The sequence below is a fragment of the Oncorhynchus nerka genome, linkage group LG13, assembly GCF_034236695.1.
Source record: "Oncorhynchus nerka isolate Pitt River linkage group LG13, Oner_Uvic_2.0, whole genome shotgun sequence".
In the NCBI taxonomy this organism is placed as follows: Eukaryota; Metazoa; Chordata; class Actinopteri; order Salmoniformes; family Salmonidae; genus Oncorhynchus; species Oncorhynchus nerka.
The window spans coordinates 69,558,311-69,579,789 of NC_088408.1; the positions used below are offsets into that span (position 1 = coordinate 69,558,311).

Here is a 21,479-nt window from a genome sequence, read left to right on the forward strand (position 1 = left end):
CCTAAAAGGCTTACCCTTTGAATAACCCTTTTTGGTTCCAGGTAGAATCTTTTGGGTCCCATGTAAAATCCTCCACAGGATTCAACATGGAACTCAAAACAGTTCTATGGGGACAGCCAAAGAACCCTTTTGGAACCCTTTTTCTATGAATGTACCATTACTAGTCATTTTAAATGATGATGAACAACTAGGAGTTGTCATGGTGATGTACTGTAAGCTGTGAGGGGAAAGTGAATCGTCCCCAGGCAGGAGAAGCAGGTACTGAGAGGTGGTTTGCTGCTCATCTGCTTGTGGGGGAGAAGGGATTCTTTGCTATGATACAGTAGCACCCTAAAGGCTTGTGTTGGTGTTGAATCTTTATGAGCTTGAAAACAAACAAGCTATGGACAGTTTACAATGGATGGTAGAGAGAGAGAGAGGGGGGGCTAGGAGTAAAGCACAGCATATCGATGAAGGTAATGAGCCTCAGATGAATTGTTGAAGCCGAAGATGGTCAGATGGTCTTTTCACGGACATCTATCCCTGGTAAAGTAATTTATCTTCAGTGCCCTAACTACAGTCATCTCTCACTGTAAGGCTCAGATATCGTACAGTTCCCAGCATCCCATAAATATCTTACATCTGGAACCATTTGAGATAAGATTTCAACCGCATGGCAGTTTATACTATTTGAGGATTTATCCATGTGTGTCAATCGTCTTGTTGCTTATTGTGTGTCTACGTCTTTGTGTTTGTTTGAGGCCCATGGGGGATATGAGACTAATCTATTTAATCCACAACACATAAACACATGTTTTGTTCTACAGCTCTTCTAAACTCTTTGACCCGCAGACTTCTTTTTTAGCATAAAAAAATGCCTCAGGCATTTTCCAGAACTTTAGGTCTTCTTTAAGGACCCTCCACCGCAATAATTTTGAGTTGAATGTAACATAACTGTAAACCAATTAATTAAAGATAAACAATATACAGCGTCTCCAAACCAGTTTCATTCGATTCCTTAGTTCGACCGTGCTATAATGAATTATCATTTTCTGGAAACCATGAAATATGGCTGTGCCATCGCTGAGAAATCGCTGGGAAAATCTAAAGTTTTGTATAAATATTGATGACGCATGGTATGCTGATCTGTAGAAGGAAGCTGAAATGTATAGACTATAGTGGAGGCGGGGGGGGGGGGGGGGGGTGAAGGGGTGGTAGCAATGACTCATTTCGTAGTCATCGTTTCAAGGAGTAAATGCTCTTGAAGAGCAGCACTTAAATGGATCCAGGGCTTTCCATTAGGAGCGCACTTGGCTATCTGAATTAATATCCGATACCTCACCTCGGTCGAGAAAGCGTAGCATATCACAAAAGCCCGCAGTTATTAACACCCTGTCCTTTTTACACCTTACAATGCTCCTTTTTCATCTTTCTTTTTGCTTTTCCGTATACTTGACATTTGTTGCTGTTCAAACCATCCGGACAAGTGTCAAGAGTTAGGTGAGTAGCGGTCCAGTGAAAATGTTCGATTGCTTTGGTCAATGGGATCGATTTTTTAAAAAGAAGTAACTAATTTATTGCAATCTATTTTTAGTTGATTGTCAACAGATATGTTATTAATGTTTTCATGTATTGCATAGGCTACTTTGATGTACAGTATTGGAAAAATAGTCTAAGGAGGACGAAATGTAGACTAGTATTGGTTTAAAATTACATCCAAGTAGATTGAAAACAGTTCAATTTATGAGAATCACAGTTATGGTCAAAAAGACGGAACATCTACTCGACTTTTTCATTCTCTCATTATTCTTATTCTTTACAGAAATAAAACGTTTCCTTCTAGTGTCTATAGTTCAACAAACTTTGTCATTTTCAATACTAGTCAATAACCTAATCAACGTTAGATATGTGGCGCTTTTGCAGAGCCTAGATTGTGTAGTTTAAATTTGTACAATGAAATAATTCTAAAACCTATAGCCTATGTGCTTGCTACAGTAGGCTATAACGATGTATGAAATAATATGTTTAATTGTTTGTTGCGTTGCACCTTGCATTAGCCTTGAAGAGCAAGCAGTAAGGAGAAACAGTCCATAGTTAGGCCATGGCTTCCATGGCTTCTTTCTTTCTTTCTTTGCAGAGGAAATAGTATGTTGTTCTTATAAATTGTGTATTTGTATTTATTTTATGTATTTTTCCCACTGGGCCTACTGTATATTCATTGTCTTCCATCAGTTTTTCATGTAATAGAATTGAGCTGTGAGAGGTCACCACAGAGTCCATTAATGTATGAAAAAACAAAGTGTGATTACTGAGCATTATACAATGGGTGTGTCTAATCCTGAATGCTGATTGGCTAAAACCGCATTCCAGCTGTTGTATATTCTACAAATGACCACCTGCTAAATCTATGATGTTAAAATGCCTATTTACTCTGTTCCATTTGACTGCAAAATCCACTGTCTCATCAGCCCAGCCAGGCAATTTATATCTCCACTCCAAAGAACATCTAGCCATTATCTCATCTTTTAGACTAAAATTTAGTTTTCAACAGCGGAGATTAGATTAACATTGCTGTCTGTCTCTCCGACATTTGCAACATTGCTTCAATATTCATATTCGATCTACAGCTGTCGCATAGTAATGAACTTGTCACGAGTCGGGATTACACAGACAGACAGGCAGCTTTTGTCAGCCAGTCAAAATCATGAATAAGCATAATTCTATGGATATATACAAAGAAAATGAAACAAAGTGCAGCTAGTTTGCAGTCTTTCCAGCTTTAGTTTCAAGGAATTGTGTTTGCTGTGTTGTTGTCTATTTCCTATGAACAATAGTGTCCTGACGAGGATCACATTTTCTATACCAGGTGAAATACCAGGTGAAATCGCGCCTCATTAGCTCATCGTTATTGATGTATCCAAATAAATTCTACTAGAAAACAGCTTAAACAAATGTAAATGCATCTACTTTGTTTTTATTCTGGCTGCACTGACGTGACGAAGTTAGCCGTAGTTGGCTAGCTAGCAAGCAAGGGATAAGTATGGCAATAGAACATTTAGATCAAATAACTGGGTCGTGTCCATAGATACAGAACAAAAACGACTGGATCGTGTCTCTGGCAACTGAACCGATAGAAAGAACGACCAGCTAGCTTGGGTAACAACCCTCGATTTGTGTCAGGACTATATCTTCTGGAAGGATGAAATAGTATGAATAAATGAATCAAAATAAGGTTTTTAATGAAAATATGTAAATCATTATTTGAATATTTTGGTAACTCGTTGTATAAAAGTGATAATGCCCTCGAAGCCAGTGTTCGGAGGATATATTGGCACGGTTTGCCGGCCTCCGACTTCGTCTCGGCCTAACAACACCCGTGCCAATATACACTCCAAACACCGGCTTCTCTGGCATTATGACTTGACTAGAGCTAATGGTCGGAGACAGGGAATACCACCATACTACTGCAATAATGTGATAATTGTTCATTAAAGCGTACCAGTAATTGTGATGTAATCATGGACAGAATGGATGTTGCTTTAGGGGCAGTCATGTCTGCCGTTATGTGGACACACTGTCTCAGGCATAATGTAATGCTTTTACCATCCCTAATTTGAACAAATCCTAACAGGCACCATTTAGAGGGGGTTGGCTGTCTGTGCAGCTTGCTAGACACAAACAATCCTTGTTTTCTTGATTTGAGTATAGTGTCTTTGCGGTTTGGGTTTGTGGTAATTTATTGTGGCATTTCATGTTACCTGTGCACCTGAGTCTGGTATGCACCTAATTTCTAACATCCAGATGTTGCTTACAAGGCACTATGCTGAGGGAAACTCATTAAGTAATGCTTTCATGTGTGACAATGATGCAAATGTCATTGTTGTTTATTCATAACTTTGCCATGGGCAGTTTTTTGTTTGTCCCACTGAAGCAGTGGCTAAAATCAGACACTGTCTTAGCACCCTATATTGTCCTTAAATCAAATGAGCACTCTCTCATCCTGCTAGTACACTACCCAAGTAAGTATCTGTGCATTAGAGACCTTTCTAACGCCTAGAAAACTCTGATTCAAACTCCCATTCACCAGCTATGCAAACATTATAATGTCAAAATACATTTGTTGATCACTAAAATTAACATGGAGTTTTGCCGAGCAATTATCTTCATTTACTCCTGTCACGGTTGGTATGTGCTTCCAAAAAAGGTCTAAATAAAAATGAAATAAAAAATGTACAAGCAAAATTACTATTCGGCACCTCCAATTTATTGAGATGTTGTAGACTTCCAACCTGTGAGGGGCAGTAATGAGTGATTGGAAGTGCAGAATATGATTTTTTTGGGTTGCTTGTACATTTTTATTTAGACCTTTTTTGGAACAACAAACGTATTTAGACATTAGAACGCTTTCAGAGCTGGTGAATGGGAGTTTGAATCTGAGCTTTCGGGGCGTTAGAGAGGTCTAAAGATACTGGTTCAGCACCTATATTGCCCTTAAAGCAAATGAGCAGTCTCGCCCTGCTAGGACACAAGCCAAGTGCTGTTGTGTGTTATAACCCACACCGTTATTATTGCACCATCCCAGTGTTCTCTCCAGCAGCACACCACACGCAGGAACTAGTTGGAGGTGTGAATGTAAGTGGCATCTGGCTGTACACAGGAGTTCACCAGGCTGCTTCAGCAGCTGCTCAGCCAGTGTGGAGCAGGACTCTGTAGGGCACAGAGGAAAGGTCACGTTGCGGTAATAATAATATGACGGAGGAGAGAGGGGAGGAGGACAGTAAGGGACTAAGTCATGTTTTAATTTAGACCCATCACTAACGGTCACTAACACCTATTCTGTATGGTAATGGATGGTGTGCATACAAAGTACAAGAGAATTGGTTGGAATACATAAACCTTGACACTGATGGATTTATAGTCTAAGAGCTGCACTCAGATGAACTTCTAATGTCATCATCTAAGTCAAAGCTGCTTATCATAACCCAATATAAACCAAACTAGGGCTGTTTCCATCCACTTTTAGTATTCTACTGTGTTGTCAGGCATTCGATCAAATCTACAGTATATTCCATATATGACGTCCATGTACCAAATGCCATTGAGCAGCAGAGACAAGGCTGATGAGATTCATTTTACATCAGTCAGACAGTGGGTGTTTTCTGTGGGACATTGTGAAAAATACATGTAGCTATGTCCTCTATTATGAAAGTTTACTCTTTGAAGGCGAAGGAGAGACAGCTCGAAAGATTGTTGCATCACCACCATACAACAAAGTCAAGATGAATTACAGTGCCTTCAGAAATGATTCACACCACTTGACTTTTTCCACATTTTATTGTGTTACAATTTGGGATTAAAATTGATTTAATTGTCTTTTACCTTTATTTTACTAGGCAAGTCAGTTAAGAACAAATTCTTATTTTCAATGACGGCCTAGGAACAGTGGGTTAACTGCCTGTTCAGGGGCAGAACGACAGATTGTCAGCTCGGGGATTCGAACTTGCAACCTTTCGGTTACTAGTACAACGCTCTAACCACTAGGCTACCCTGCCTACCCTGCAGCTCTTCTCAATGAGCTACACAAAATACTCTTAATGTCAAAGTGGAAGAAAAATTCGAACATATTTTTTTAAATTATGGAAAATAAAACACTAATGTACCTTGATTGGATAAGTATTCACCCTCCTGAGTCAATACATGTTAGAATCACCTTTGGCAGCTATTTCAGCTGTGAGTCTTTCTGGGTAAGTCTCTAAGAGCTTTGCACACCTGGATTGTACAATATTTGCCCATTATTCTTAAATATATTATTCAAGCTCTGTCAAGTTGGTTGTTAATTTACATTTACATTTACATTTAAGTCATTTAGCAGACGCTCTTATCCAGAGCGACTTACAAATTGGTGCGTTCACCTTAAGACATCCAGTGGAACAGCCACTTTACAATAGTGCATCTAAATCTTTTAAGGGGGGGGGGTGAGAAGGATTACTTTATCCTATCCTAGGTATTCCTGAAAGAGGTGGGGTTTCAGGTGTCTCCGGAAGGTGGTGATTGACTCCGCTGTCCTGGCGTCGTGAGGGAGTTTGTTCCACCATTGGGGGGCCAGAGCAGCGAACAGTTTTGACTGGGCTGCGCGGGAACTGTACTTCCTCAGTGGTAGGGAGGCGAGCAGGCCAGAGGTGGATGAACGCAGTGCCCTTGTTTGGGTGTAGGGCCTGATCAGAGCCTGGAGGTACTGAGGTGCCGTTCCCCTCACAGCTCACAGTTAATCATTGCTAGACAGCCATTTTCAAGTCTTGCCATAGATTTTCAAGACAATTTAAATCAAAACTGTAACTAGGCTACTCAGGAACATTCAATGTCATCTTGGTAAGCAACGCAAGTGTATATTTGGCCTTGTGTTTTAGGTAATTGTCCTGCTGAAGGGTGAATTTGTCTCCCAGTGTCTGTTGGAAAGCAGACTGAACCAATAATATGATGGAGGAGAGAGGGAAGGAGGACAGTAGGGAACGAAGTCATGTTTTAATTTACACCCATTACTACCCGTGTGTGTTTTTTTCACCCATTGATTCCACTTTCACCTATTCTGTATGGTAATGGATGGTGTGCATACAAAATACAAGAGAATTGGTTAGAATACATAAACCTTGACACTGATGGATTTATAGTCTAAGAGCTGCACTCAGATGAACTTCTAATATCATCATCTAAGTCAAAGCTGCTTATCATAACCCAATATAAACCAAACTAGGGCTGTTTCCATCTACTTTTATTATTCTAATGTGTTGTCAAGCATTCGATCAAATCTAAATTCCATAGATGACGTCCATGTACCAAATGCCATTGAGCAGTAGTGACAAAGCTGATTAGATACATTTAACATCAGCCAGACAGTTGTTTTTTATGTGGAAGATCTTGAAATATAGAGCACACATAGCTATGTCCTCTATTATGAAAGTTTACTCATTGAAAGCGAAGGAGAGAAAGCCAGCTGTGAGTCTTTCTGGGTAAGTCTCTAAGAGCTTTGCACACCTGGATTGTACAATATTTGCCCATTATTCTTTTTTAAACTTATCAAGCGCTTTCAAGTGGGTTTTTGATCATTGCTAGACAGCCATCTTCAGGTCTTGCCGTAGATTGTCAAGACGATTTAAGTCTAAACTAACTAGGCCACTCAGGAACATTCAATGTCGTCTTGGTAAGCAACTCCAGTGTATATTTGGCCTTGTGTTTTAGGTTAATGTTCTGCGGAAAGGTGAATTTGTCTTCCAGTGCTTGTTGGAAATCAGACTGGAAAACAAGGTTTGCCTCTAGGATTTTGCCTGTGCTCTCTTCCGTTTATTTAAAAAAAAAACGTTTAAAAATTAATCACAGGTCCTTTGTCGATGACAAGCATACCCATAACATAATGCAGCCACCACCATGCTTGTAAATATGAATAGTGGTAACCAGTGATGTGTTGTGTTGGATTTGCCCCAAGCATAACGCTTTGTATTCAGGACAAAAAGTTCATTTCTTTGCCACATTTTCTGCAGTATTACTTTAGTGCCTTATTGCAAACAGGAAGCATTTTTTGGAATCTTTTTTATTCTGTACATGCTTCCTTCTTTTCACTCTGTCATTAATGTTAGTATTGTGGAGTAACTACAATGTTGTTGATCCATCCTCAGTTAACTCCTATCACAGCCATTAAACTCTGTAACTTTAAAAAAAAATCGCTATTGGCCTCATGGTGAAATTTCTGAGCAGTTTCCTTCCTCTCTGGCAACTGAGTTAGGAAGGGCACCTGTATCTTTGTAGTGACTGGGTGTATTGATACATCATCCAAAGTGTAATTAATAACTTCACCATGCTCAAAGGGATATTCAATGTCTGCTTTTTATTACCCATCTACCAATGGGCGCCCTTCTTTGCGAACCATTGGAAAACCTTTTTGTGGTTCAATCTGTGCTTGAAATTCACTGTTCGACTGAGGGACCGTACAGATAATTGTATGTGTAGGGTACAGAGATGGGGGTAGTCATTTGAAAATCATGTTAAACACTATTATTGCACACAGAGTGAGTCCATGCAACTTATTATATGACTTGTTAAGCAAATGTTTAGCTTATTTAGGTTTGCCATAACAAAAGGGTTGAATAATTATTGACTCAAGACATTTCAGCTTTTCATTTTGAATTCATTTGTAAACAATTCTGAAAACATGATTCGACTTTGACATTGTGAAGTAATGTGTGTAGATGGGTGACACAAAACCTCAATTTAATATATTTAAAATTCAGGTACAACACAACAACAAAATGTGGAAAAATTCTAGGGGTGTGAATACTTTCTGAAGGCAATGTATACAGTACACAAAAGGACTGCATGTCTTAAGACAGATGAATACATTTTTACGTCATAAAAGTCAGCAATCAAATCCAATTTTATATGGAGGCTTTCCTTCTATTCCATTCTTAGGCTGCACAGATAAATTGAGAAAAAGGGACAGATTTGCTCAGCATTTGCAGCAGGTGCAAAGTCTGCACCTGCTTTTCTTTCAAAAAGGAAATGAATTCAGGATGAGAAAAGGGATTGTATCTCCCATACAATGGGACTGGATAGGGGCCAGATAGGTAATTTTAAGCAGCTAATGATATTGAAACACGTGGCAGAATACAAATTGTGGCTGTCTGAAAATGTTTTAAAAGATGTAGCGACTTGTCTTACTGAGGTTTAATTTTGCATGAGATCTGTTGTGGTGGTTGGATGTCATACCAGCTTATACTTAGTCTTACTCAGACCAAAGCATCACTGTGGCTGTATCTCTTTTTTTTCAGGGAGAGTCATGCCACAGATGCACAGTGACTATTCAACTCATCCACATCCAAGCTGAGGCTGTTCCCACTTTCAGGAGGCTTGGCCAGACTTGCCCTGGGACTGGCCTGTCTCTTCACCTGTAATAACCCTGCTACCTCCTGACTCCTACTCTGGCTAGCGGTCTGGTGTGGAGCTCAAGCTCAGTGAGAATACCTTTCAGTATTCTCTTCCAGTTGGATTGAGCCAAACTAAAACCAAACTACTCAGATTGCAGATTGTATATGATTCACTGTCCTCTTCCCACTATTCTACATTTTTGATATGACACAGACTTGCCCTTGTACACTTTGAGGTAGGTATTGGGAAGATCAGAGAGATCGACCTCAGAGCTATGCCTATGATCATGATCCTCAGTAACCAAATACGACTCTGACAGGTCAGACTGTCAGAGTCAACTCCACACTCCATCAAATATCTTTTGTGGTATCCAACTGTATTTTAACTTGTGGCTTAACATCAAGCACAATCTCAAAATGGATTATGATTTCTGTGTTAAATAGCATTCCTCTGCATACACAATGTGTGTCTCGCTTAGTGTTTAAAACAAGAACATAGCTTACTATTTTTGATTCATCTTAATTGCTCATTAGATTGAGACATCATCAGTCAAATTATAATTTGACATGACAGTCTTAATGTGATCCTTATTTTAATTATTTTAATTTCTCAGGAAAGTGCTCTGATGTCCTTGTCTTCTCTCAGCAAACATAACTGTCTGCAGTCTGTTTATCAGTCTACTGTTACAGTACAGGGCAGCACAGTGTATCAATACTGTATAGAGAACAGATGGTTCCTATAGCAGACAACATGAACATGACCCCAGAGCCTCCGACACAGAACTGCTCCAACTGCAGCCAGGCGTTTGTCCCAGAGCTCAATGTGATCAAGGCTGTGGCGCTGGGACTGATACTTGGGACCTTCATCATATTTGGGGTTTTTGGGAACATCCTGGTTATCTTGTCGGTGGTCTGTCATCGACACCTACGCACAGTCACACACTACTTCATTGTCAACTTAGCGGTGGCAGACCTCCTGCTGAGCTCCATCGTGCTGCCCTTCTCTGCCACCTTTGAGATCTTAGGGTACTGGGTGTTCGGACGGCCATTCTGCAACGTGTGGGCAGCGGTGGATGTGCTGTGCTGCACAGCCTCCATCATGAGCCTATGTGTGATCTCAGTGGACCGCTACATCGGGGTCAGCTACCCGCTGCGCTACCCAGCCATCGTGACAGAGCGCAGGGCACTGCTAGCTCTGGTGGGCCTGTGGGCTCTGTCTGTCACAATCTCCATCGGCCCTCTGTTTGGCTGGAAGGAGCCGGCGCCTGAGGATGAGTCTATCTGTAAGATCACAGAGGAGCCTGCCTATGCCATCTTCTCTGCTGTGGGCTCCTTCTACCTCCCGCTGGCCATCATACTGTCTATGTACTGTAGGGTGTATGTGGTGGCCCGCCAGGAGAGCCGAGGCCTGAGGGAGGGGCACAAAACAGACAAGTCAGACTCAGAGAGCATCACGCTGAGGATCCACCGCGGCAACACGGCTGTGTCTGAGGACGAGGCCCTGCGCAGCCACACACACTTCGCCCTGCGCCTCCTCAAGTTCTCCCGAGAAAAGAAGGCCGCCAAGACCCTGGGCATTGTGGTTGGCTGCTTCGTGCTCTGCTGGCTGCCTTTCTTCCTGGTTCTGCCCATAGGTGAGTGTTACCCATTGTACCTAGGCTCCGTACCTTGTAGACCGTGCTCCACAGCTGCTGTGTCATGCTGTTAATGCCACCTCCTTTTGTATCTACACTTGGCAAAATAATTTATGAGGGTTTATAATTAAATTGCATTGCAGAGATGGATGTAGGAGGGAGTGTGGGATGACTCCCAAAATAGATGTTCACAACAGTCTCATGCAAGCCTTTCTTATGTCATACGGTATCAACCATTGAAATAGAACAAGTTTACTTATGTGTGTAATAAATCAGTTATTTTAGGTTATGTGAGGTTGTTGGATGATGTAAAATGTAGTCTATTGTCGCATTAATCAATAATGGGCTGCATCTGCAAAGATTTACTTTCATTGATGACACTAATTAAAACTGGTTTACAAATAGAAACCATCTGAAGTAACACAAATGTATCATTAAAAAGAGTACACTAATCAAAGTATTTGTTTGAGCTGTGCAAAATGTCAATCTTCTCCTCACCCTTATGTTATTTTACTTGTCATACATGACTGCTTTTGTCTAGCTTAACTACCAGACATTTTTTTAGTAGTATATGCAGTTGAAGTCAGAAGTTTACATACACTTAGGTTGGAGTCATTAAAACTTGTTTTCCCACAAATTTCCTGTTAACGAACTATAGTGTTGGGAAGTCGGTTAGGACATCTACTTTGTGCATGACACAAGTAATTTTTCCAACAATTGTTTACAGACAGAGTATTTCTCTTATAATTCACTGTATCACAATTCCAGTGGGTCATACACTAAGTTGACTGTGCCTTAAAACAGCTTAGAAAATTCCAGAAAATGATGTCATGGCTTCAGAAGCTTCTAGAAGCTACATAATTTGAATCAATTTGAGGTGTACCTGTGGATGTATTTCAAGGCCTACCTTCAAACTCAGTGCCTCTTTGCTTGACATCATGGGAAAATCAAAAGAAAACAGCCAAGATCTCAGAAAAAAATTGTAGACCTCCACAAGTCTGATTCATCCTAGGTAGCAATTTCCAAATGCGTGAAGGTACCACGTTCATCTGTACAAAAATAGTACGCAAGTATAAACACCATGGGATCATGCAGCCGTCATACCACTCAAGAAAGAGATGCGTTCTGTCTCCGAGAGATGAAAAGTGTGAAAAGTGCAAATCAATCCCAGAACAACAGCAAAGGACCTTGTGAAGATGCTGGAGAAAACAGCTACAAATGTATCTATATCCACAGTAAAACGAGTCCTATAACGACATAACCTGAAAGGCTGCTCAGCATGGAAGAAGCCACTGCTCCAAAACCGCCATAAAAAAGTCAGACTACTTTTTGGAGAAATGTCCTCTGGCCATCAGACTGTTAAACAGCCACCACTAACATTGAGTGGCTGCTGCCAACACACTGACTCAACTCCAGCCACTTTAATAATGGGAATTGATGGGAAATGATGTAAAATATATCACTAGCCACTTTAAACAATGCTACCTAATATAATGTTTACATACCCTACATTATTTATCTCATATGTATACGTATATACTGTACTCTATATCATCTACTGCATCTTTATGTAATACACGTATCACTAGCCACTTTAACTATGCCACTTTGTTTACATACGCATCTCATATGTATATACTGTACTCGATACCATCTACTGTATCTTACCTATGCCGCTCTGTACCATCACTCATTCATATATCTTTATGTACATATTCTTTATCCCCTTACACTTGTGTCTATAAGACAGTAGTTTTTGAATTGTTAGTTAGATTACTTGTTGGTTATTACTGCATTGTCGGAACTAGAAGCACAAGAATTTCGCTACACTCGCATTAACATCTGCTAACCATGTGTATGTGACAAATACAATTTGATTTGATTTGATTTGATTTGGTCTGATGAAACAAAAATATAACTATTTGGCCATAATGACCATTATGTTTGGAGGAAAGCCGAAGAACACCATCCCAACTGTGAAGCACAAGGAGTGTCAGCATCATGTTGTGGGAATGCTTTGCTGCAGGAGGGACTAGAGCACTTCACAAAATAGATGGCATCATGAGGGAGGAAAATTATGTGGATTTATTGATGACATCAGTCAGGAAATTAAAGCTTGGTTGCAAATGGGTCTTCCAAATGGACAATGACCCCAAGCATACTTCCAAAGTTTTGGCAAAATGGCTTAAGGACAAAGTCAAGGTGTATTGGAGTGGCCATGACAAAGCCCTGAGCTCAATCCCATAGAAAATTTGTGGGCAGAACTGAAAAAGCGTGTGAGAGCAATGAGGCCGACATAAGCTCCGTCAGGAGGAATGGGCCAAAATTCACCCAATTTATTGTGGGAAGCTTGTTGAAGGCTACCCAAAACATTTGGCCCAGGTTAAACCATTTAAAGGCAATGCAACCAAATACTAATTGAGTGTATGTAAACTTCTGACCCACTGGGAATGTGATGAAATAAAGAAATGCTGAAATAAATAATTCTCTCTACTATTATTCTGACATTTCACATTCTTAAAATAAAGTGGTGGTCTTAACTGACCTAAAACAGGGAATTGTTACTGGGATTAAATGTCAGGAATTGTGAAAAACTGAGTTTAAATGTATTTGGCTAAGTTGTAAGTAAACGTCCGACCCCAACTGTACATACACTTACCATAATGTGGTATTTCATGTGGAAATAATGAAATAAAAAAGTAATTTCAGTAGCTTTTATTTCAGAGCACACAATGCCCAATAACAAGTATAATTGCCATAAACATTTACTGATGTTATCACAATCTTTGAATAGAGTCAGTATTATTTTAAAAGAAAACTGATTGATGAACATTTCAGATTAGGCCCATTATCCTCATCATTTCATTTGATAAAATTATTGTGTTTACTATTGTGTAGAAAATATAGAGAGGATGTTCACACGAACACGCACACACGCACGCACGCACACACACACACACACGCACACGCACGCACACACACACACACATTAGAAGGTGATAGAGATAGAGAGCTACAGAGAAAGATAGAGTACGTTTGGAACTTCCATTCATTCATTTCCAAGACACCATTGTCGATTTTTGTTATCCAACCATAGCCGTAAGTGCTTGTGAAATTAATCGTTTTTGGTGTTAATTGAATGGTTTTTCGGAAGGCCACTGAGGAGTTACTGTAATTTGGGCCAGGTGTCTCAGTGATGCAGTGCAGGCAACAAAGTTAAAAGCTGTGACCGGGTCTGGTACTAGGCTAGCCAGACACTGGGTCATCATAGGATTCTTCAGACAACAGAGATACTCTCAGCATGGGTGCGTGGTCACTTTCAGTCAGCCTCTGTCCCAGTCATCTTCTCAGTGTGATCAAAGCTGCTGTGGTTGAAAGAAAGCGTCTTTCCAGTTTGGCTGGTCTGTGAATAAGGCAACCTCACAGAGAGTTACACATAAGAAACTGTATTTGAAGAGTTGAACGCTATATCCACACATTTTTCACATTTGTATTTTTTCACCAGAAATGATTGCTTATGGGTACCTTCATGTGTGTGTAAAATATTACTGCTGTCAGATATTTTATTCATAGATTTGAGAGAGTATGAAAATGTTTTTTTTGCTAAACGCTATATATTCATTGTTTAGCTGGAATGGCATGTTCGTGTCCTGTGTATTTGACTGTGATATGTACTTGTCTTACCTTGCTATTTTAAGATGAATGCACTTACTGTAAGTCTCTCTGGATAAGAGCATCTGTTAATGACTAAAATGTCAAATGTAAATGTTTTACATACAGATCTCATATTACTGTCTTTAATTATATATATTTTAAAATTTGATATTGATGTCGCAAATATATCATTTGTACATTTCTTTACTAAATATGTTATTTGTTCCATGTGACTGTGTAAAACCTAGCAGTACTACTTATTTCTCTGAGAGTGAGGTTTGTCTTTCTGAAATTAAACCATGACATGACAGATTTTAAACTAATACGTATCTGTCAATGAACAACCCCCATGCCATGATTAGATAGTGAAAAAAAACACATTCATCTCATTCATAATGTCTTTAAACAATACAAGCAAATTTACCAACATTTCTGAAAATTGGTATAGCGTTTTGAAATGAAACTAATCATTTCCAGAGGACATATGTATGTGGTTCTGTACAAAGATAATGAATATACTATACATAATGAACATAACATGACAATGACTGTTTAACACGTAGTAGCATCAACTACTATTAATGACTGGCATTAGTACTAACCAACAGTAAATGCACACAAGTTTCAATAACAACATCACTCACGTCTGTCCAAGCACTCCACTAGGAGAAAGACTGATGAGGCTCTTACCTGAGCAGGCAAAAGGACTGTCTGCTGTCCTGCCCCCTAGCAACCTCCCTAGCAACCTCCCTAGCAACCTATAGGTGGCCTGGTAGCTGAGGTAACTCAGAGTTTGGGGAGCCAGTTTATGATCCCCTAGTCTCTCTGGCAACATCGGGGAATGGGTGGAGTGAGCTGCATGAAGTTAGGAGTGCTGAGCACATGCTGCCGGAAACTTTCTTTTGTGTCATATTTCACACACACTTTTCAGACAACCATTCTCTCTCTCTCTCTCTCTCTCTCTCTCCCTCTCCCATCTCTCTCTCTCTCTCCCATTTTCATCAATGTGATCACAGCAGGAAGGAAATATAAAGTCTGCTTGTTAGCTTAATCATTTCAGTATAGGATGAATGTGGGAAGAAAATACAAATCAAATTTAAGATCAAGTCAACTCCTTCCTAACCCCTCAGGGTTCCGATTTATTATACACTCTCATGCTCAGAAATATAGTAACTGCAATAGAGAGCTAGGGTGGTGATTCTACTCCCTTACCATGTCTGGACAACATGTCACAATGTTATGTATTATTATGCTGTTAAATCACAGAACCGTTTTCAAGTTAAGATTGATTGTGTTCAGCTGGGGATGGTTATTCTTGTTTGCTTTGGTTTATTGGGGCAGGCTTTATTTCTTCTTTAAGAGGGAAACTTACCCTTGTGGGGATTTGAGTGGGTCAAAAGGGTTAAAGAGGGCTATCACTGTCTTGGCAGTGTGTTTATTTTGAGACTGGTTTGTTCCAGTAGCTATTTAAAAGGCATGACCAAGAGCTACGCAACTGTTTACAAGGTAGTGGTATCTTGTCTGCTGGTGCTGTGGTCGTTAGTCGGTAGTTGCACTTGTGCCTACCATGCATATTTGGTATTGTTATCTTAAATCATTATTGACATTATGAATTATATTTGGGGGTGTTGGTAGTGAGCTACAGTATTAGAGCAGTAGTGTGCTTCTGTGTCTTCCTGGATGTATGGCAACGTCTCACTTGGGAAGTGAGCACATTTATTGGTCATCCATGATTTATTTCTCACTCTATCTTGTTTTCCGTCGCTATAAGTCACTGTATACCCTCTGTTTGGTGCAGTAGAGGGAGAGAATGAAACCAAATGATTTGTTTAGCTTGTTTAACATGCTTTGCATCACTGTCTTTATTGTGTCAACTTTTCATAGAAAAATTAGGCTTCCTGAGTAACGGCCATCAGGTTTCCAGGATGTATGAATTCAGTAGTAAGAAGAGTAGTAGAATAGCTCTTGCTTGTTGCACAGTAGTCATCTGAGATGTACTTGACACGGAATCATATCTACTCAAACCTCACCTACTTTCCTTCCCTCGTTCTCTCTCTCTCTCTCTCTCTCTCTCTCTCTCTTTCTCTATCCATCTCCACATCACTAAAAGTTGTCCAACAGCTTCTCCATTAAAGAATTTCACAAGACAGCTCACCCAGCCTACCTTTGAAGATAGACGCTCAAATTCAAGGCCATCCAAGACATTAGCCATTTAATTATTTTAATGTGTCGAGCATTGGCTGTGAAAAGTCCTTCATGTAATGTGCATGTTAAACCATTTAATCTACTTCACTATTAAGTGTGCAGCTCACACTCTATCACACTTTCTCCCATGAGCCCCTTTAATCAGAAGCAGTAGGATTTATGAAGGCAATTTTAAATCAACTGATACCTTGATGTCAATACCTTGATGTTAATCAGTTTTCTTCCCTTTATGTGTGGCATGTGTGTCCGTGTCTAATTCTCTCTGTGTGTGTGTGTGTGTGTGTGTGTGCGCGTGTGTGTGTCTGTGTGTCTGTGTGCGTGTGTGTGTGGCCTATTATAGGTTCCATATTCCCGGCATACAAACCTTCGGACACAGTTTTCAAGATCACCTTCTGGCTGGGCTACTTCAACAGCTGCATCAACCCCATCATCTACCCCTGTTCAAACCAGGAGTTTAAGAAGGCCTTCCAGAGTATTCTGGGAGTGCGCTGTCTGAGAGCCCAGCCAAGAGCCACTCATCACCTAGGTCCAGGCCTCAGTCAAGCCCAGGTCCAGGGTCATTCTCTCACTCTGAGAGTAGATGGCAGAGGTGACCCCTCCCGTCTTAGCCCCTCCTCCTCCATAGCCCTGTCCCGCACACCCTCCTCTAGGGATGACAGAGAGTGGAAGATAGAGACAGGACAGGCTAAGGTGGCCCAACTGTGCAGTAGGAGTCTGCTGAAGACCTGCTGCTGCATCAGAGACGGGAGCCTCAACCAGGGGCCCAGCCATCCCCAGCCCCCTCCACACGGGGACATGCCCACCATTAAGATCCACCAGCTGTCTTTCTGTGAAAATGGAGAGGCCGTATAACCAGAGATGATGGAGTAAATCATTTTGAATGTCTCTGGTATGAATACTGTAGTTCTTCTTCTCTTAAACAAAGCATGGTCTACCCTCAAGGTCCAGTGCTATTAAAGGAAACTAAAGTGAATAGTGAATACATTTCTAAGCCAAATGGAATTTACAACGATGGAACATTAATAATAGCTGGTGGAGATGGTCGATGAAATTCTGAAATATTTGGAATACTCTGACTGCAGATACACAATGGCAGTGTTTAAATTCATGACTGTTTGTTTTTACACACTAAACCAAGGTTTTACCTCGAGATGATGACACTCTTTAAAGGTCCAATGCAGCAGTTATTATCTACATATCAACTAATTTCTGGGTAACAATTAAGTACCTTGCTGTGATTGTTTTAAATTAAAATGATCAAAAAGTAACATTACATTTACATTTTAGTCATTTAGCAGATGTTCTTAATCTGAGCGTCTTACACTAGTGAGAAACAAAAATAGCTTCTTGGCAAAGAGCAATTTCTCAAGCAAGAATTTTGCTAAGGCTGTCTGGTAGTGGTCTGAGTGGGAAGGGGAAAATGGAAAATTAGCTGTTATTGGAACTCTCTTTCTTATTGGTCTATTAACTAATTTACCACCTGGTGATGCCACCAGGCAGGCCACAACTCTATCCAGCTCTTACACTAAAAGGGCATTATCATAATTTTCACATTTCACAGTATTATTCCAACCTCATAGTGTGGAAATATATATAAAACACAGTAAAATCACGTTGTTGACTGTACTGGGCCTTTAAGACAAGTGCACATTCTCTCAGGTGGTCTTTGCCACTCTTCACACTTTACCATCCAGTTGATTTGAATAGTAAAGAAAACCGTCCAAATTACTATTCCAATCTAATGCCAAAAGTGATAGTTCCCCAAGAGCAAAATATACCCCCCCCCCCCTTTTAAATATACATGTTAGAAAAAGTTTTCCATGGGGATCTTACTGGGATCTACACTTTAGCTATATCAATATATGTATTATTTATTCCAGATATTCTTGATAAGATATTGGGGTTTGTGAAGTTATTTCTTAAGAAGGACCAAATTGTGTGTTCCTTGTGTAATGTTTACAAGTTGTATACTTACAAAGAATATTACCAATGCATTCTAGGTCAAATCTGTACATATGTAATTGGTGGTAACCTCACAAATTGTTCAAAATTGTAATCATTCTCCCAGTGTCTTACCCTTTACCAAGCTCTTGTCCCGTTGTGAGAATAGTGTGTGACTGTGTGATACTGTGACATCACTCCCAGTCTCCCTGGGGAGTCAGAGGGCAGGCACAATGCCCATCACAAATGAATCACACCATACTGTCCACAGCAGGCTGGAACCCAAGAGGATACTGTCCTTCCATGTCACGTATTCCAATAAAAAGAGTATGAGATATTCTCAGTTTGGGAGTTGCAACATTACTTTGAGAATCCTTTTTTTGGGATTTCATGGACACACATGTTTCATAAACACGCATGAACAGTATTACTTTGTACTCCAACATTCCCACGATACCACTTTCCAATCTCCACTGCCAGACAGAAGATTAACTTCCTCCTTTGGAATTCTGAGGGATCATTTCATGGGTTTTGACCTCATAACTGCTCCCAAGCCTCTAAATCCACCATAAACCAGTGAGAAATTTGCCTTCATACTGTAGCTCAGGCTTTCCAGTATCAGGGAACCATTTGCAAATTGCATCCATACAGTGGAGGCTCCTCAGAGGAGGAAGGGGAGGACCATCCTCAGTGAATTTCATAAAAATAGTGAAATTAAAAAGGTTATCCTTTTTAGATTAAACTATACTAAATATATTCACGTCACCAAATAATTTTATAAAACACACTGTTTTGCAATGAAGGTCTACAGTAGCCTCAACAGTACTCCGTAGGGTAGCACCATGGTGTAGCCGGAGGACAGCTAGTTTCCGTCCTCCTCAGGGTACATTGACTTCAATACAAAACCTAGGAGGCTCATGGTTCTCACCCCCTTCCATATACTTACACAGTAATTATGACAACTTCTGGAGGATTTCCTCCAACCTATCAGAGTTCTTGTAGCAGGGACTGACATGTTGTTCACCCAATCTGTATCAAAACATTCTACAGGAGAACGTCATCCATCTGTGAACTGAAGCTAAAGCGCAGCTGGGTCATGCAGCAAGACTGATCCAAAACACACAATCATGAAAATGGCTAAAAAGCAGCAAATTTGAAGTTTTGGAATGGCCCAGTCAAAGTCCAGACCTAATCCCAATTGAGATGTTGTGTCAGTTCATGCTGGAAAACCCACAAATATTGCTGAGTTACCGCAGTTCTGTATGGAAGGATAGGACAAAATTCCTCCACAGCGACATGAGAGACTGATCAACAACTACAGGAAGAGTTTGGTTGGAGTCATTGCAGCTAAAGGTGGCACAACCAGTTATTGAGTGTAAGGGGGCAATAACTTTTTCACATAGGGGTATTGGGTGTTGCATAACTTTGTTTATGAAATAAAGGAAATAAGTATGCAATTGTTGTGTTATTTGTCAACTCAGGTTCCCTGTATCTAATAATAGGTTTTGGTTGAAGATCTGATAACATTCAGTATGAAAAATATGCAAAAGTAGAGAAATTTAGACAGGGGGAAAACACATTTTTTACAGCACTGTATATATCATTGTAATTTTTTTCACTTTCACTTAGCAAGCAAATGCAGCTAGCTAGTTTAGACTACTCAAACACCCACCTCAAACGGAGAGGGATGGCTATCCAACGCTATGGCTGTCCAACACTGGAATGCTTTCAAGTCAAGGCAAACTTTTGGTTTTATAAATTTATTGTCAACAGGGCCCCTTGATGTAACTGCTAAACTGCTTGCTGACTGTACACTTTACTGCATGATTGTAGCGGATTTACTAATGCGTTAGTTCTAGTAGCTATGTTTACTAGCTATGATGTTAGCTAACATGGTGACAACGATGTAGGCTGTGTGTAGCGGTTATGATATTAAGGTTTGGCTTGGAAAAGTTTTTCTGCCTAGCTGATGTGTTGTGCACTGAAGTCCACAAGCGAAGGGAAAATGTGAGAGGAGTAGAGTGCGTAGATGCAAGAAGGAATTCTACAACAAAAATATAATGCTCTTTCTTTGTGGCTGCTATGAAAGTGAACTGTGTTTGCATGTGATCAGGGGTGTATTCATTCCACCGATTCTGTTGCAAAACGTTTCTTAAACAGAAGCAAACGGAACAAAATGGGGATAAACCTACCTGAATTTGACTGAATTTGCAACTGTTGGACTAATGATTACACCCTAGATTAGCTAGATGCGGACAAGAGCGTGCAAGGCGGTATTGAATATGTCACTGTCTGTCACCTTGACGACTCAATTTTTTTTCTCGACCTGTGCACCTACGTTGTAAACTGTCATTCATAGGCTAGATTGTAGCAACCTCATGATGGGTATAGGGAAATTAGAGTATAATTTAGTAGCCTAAACCAATCGATGTTATATCGAGCTGGGTGAATGGAATAGGAATGACAGTCATCCAATATGCTGTAATATAAATAAGGCCATGCTCATAAGAAAAGATAATGTCCTCCCTCATCTTAAACATCACCAACCGCCACTTACACAAGCACACAAATAAAAGTGATTGCATGGATACCCACGTGAAAAAATACTACAGTTTAGTGTAGTACTACACATGATCGGGATACTACAGTAAATACTATAGAACTCTGTAGTAAACTGTAATATACAGTACTGTAGAATACTATACTACACACTGTAGTATCCCGATCATGTGTAGTACTTACTATAGGACTTTGTAGTATACTGTAGAATACTACAGTAAATAATACAATATACTACAGACCGCAGAACACTACAGTAAATATTACAGTGATGTCCGCAAAAACACTACAGTAATTACTAGTATATACTACAGTTTTTAATTTGCATATACCTTGCCCATTCCCCTCCCCCATATCCCAATTTGTGCCACCCATAAGTAAAAAACCTACATGCCAAGTATAGACCATATATTGTGTTCCCTTCAGGTTATAGAAAACAGCAGAAGCACTGAACTTTCCATTCCGACCTACCTACCTACCTACCTGATACAGAAAATTAGCTCCCTGAGTATTTTCTCAACCAGGTTTCCTCATGTGGGTATGCACTGACCACATTGTGGGCATAATAATAATAATAATCTCTACAGAGGGG

At 40.1% G+C, this 21,479-nt stretch overlaps 1 protein-coding gene across 1 annotated transcript; it reads left to right on the forward strand.

The window, feature by feature from the left end:
• The first annotated feature begins 1,241 nt into the window (after positions 1 to 1,241).
• On the forward strand, positions 1,242 to 19,741 carry LOC115139993 (alpha-1A adrenergic receptor-like). The gene is made up of 3 exons (XM_029677960.2): positions 1,242 to 1,479; positions 8,799 to 10,528; positions 16,728 to 19,741. Exons 2-3 carry the CDS (start codon positions 9,625 to 9,627, stop codon positions 17,237 to 17,239), a joined length of 1,416 nt encoding a protein of 471 aa, XP_029533820.1. The 5' UTR covers positions 1,242 to 1,479; positions 8,799 to 9,624; the 3' UTR covers positions 17,240 to 19,741.
• The last annotated feature ends 1,738 nt before the right edge of the window (positions 19,742 to 21,479 follow it).

Coding starts and splice junctions, on each gene's coding strand:
- LOC115139993 (XM_029677960.2), top strand. CDS start 9,625: ATGGTTCCTATAGCAGACAACATGAACATGACCCCAGAGCCTCCGACA. Junction 10,529..16,727: donor CTTCCTGGTTCTGCCCATAG/GTGAGTGTTACC, acceptor GGCCTATTATAG/GTTCCATATTCCCGGCATAC.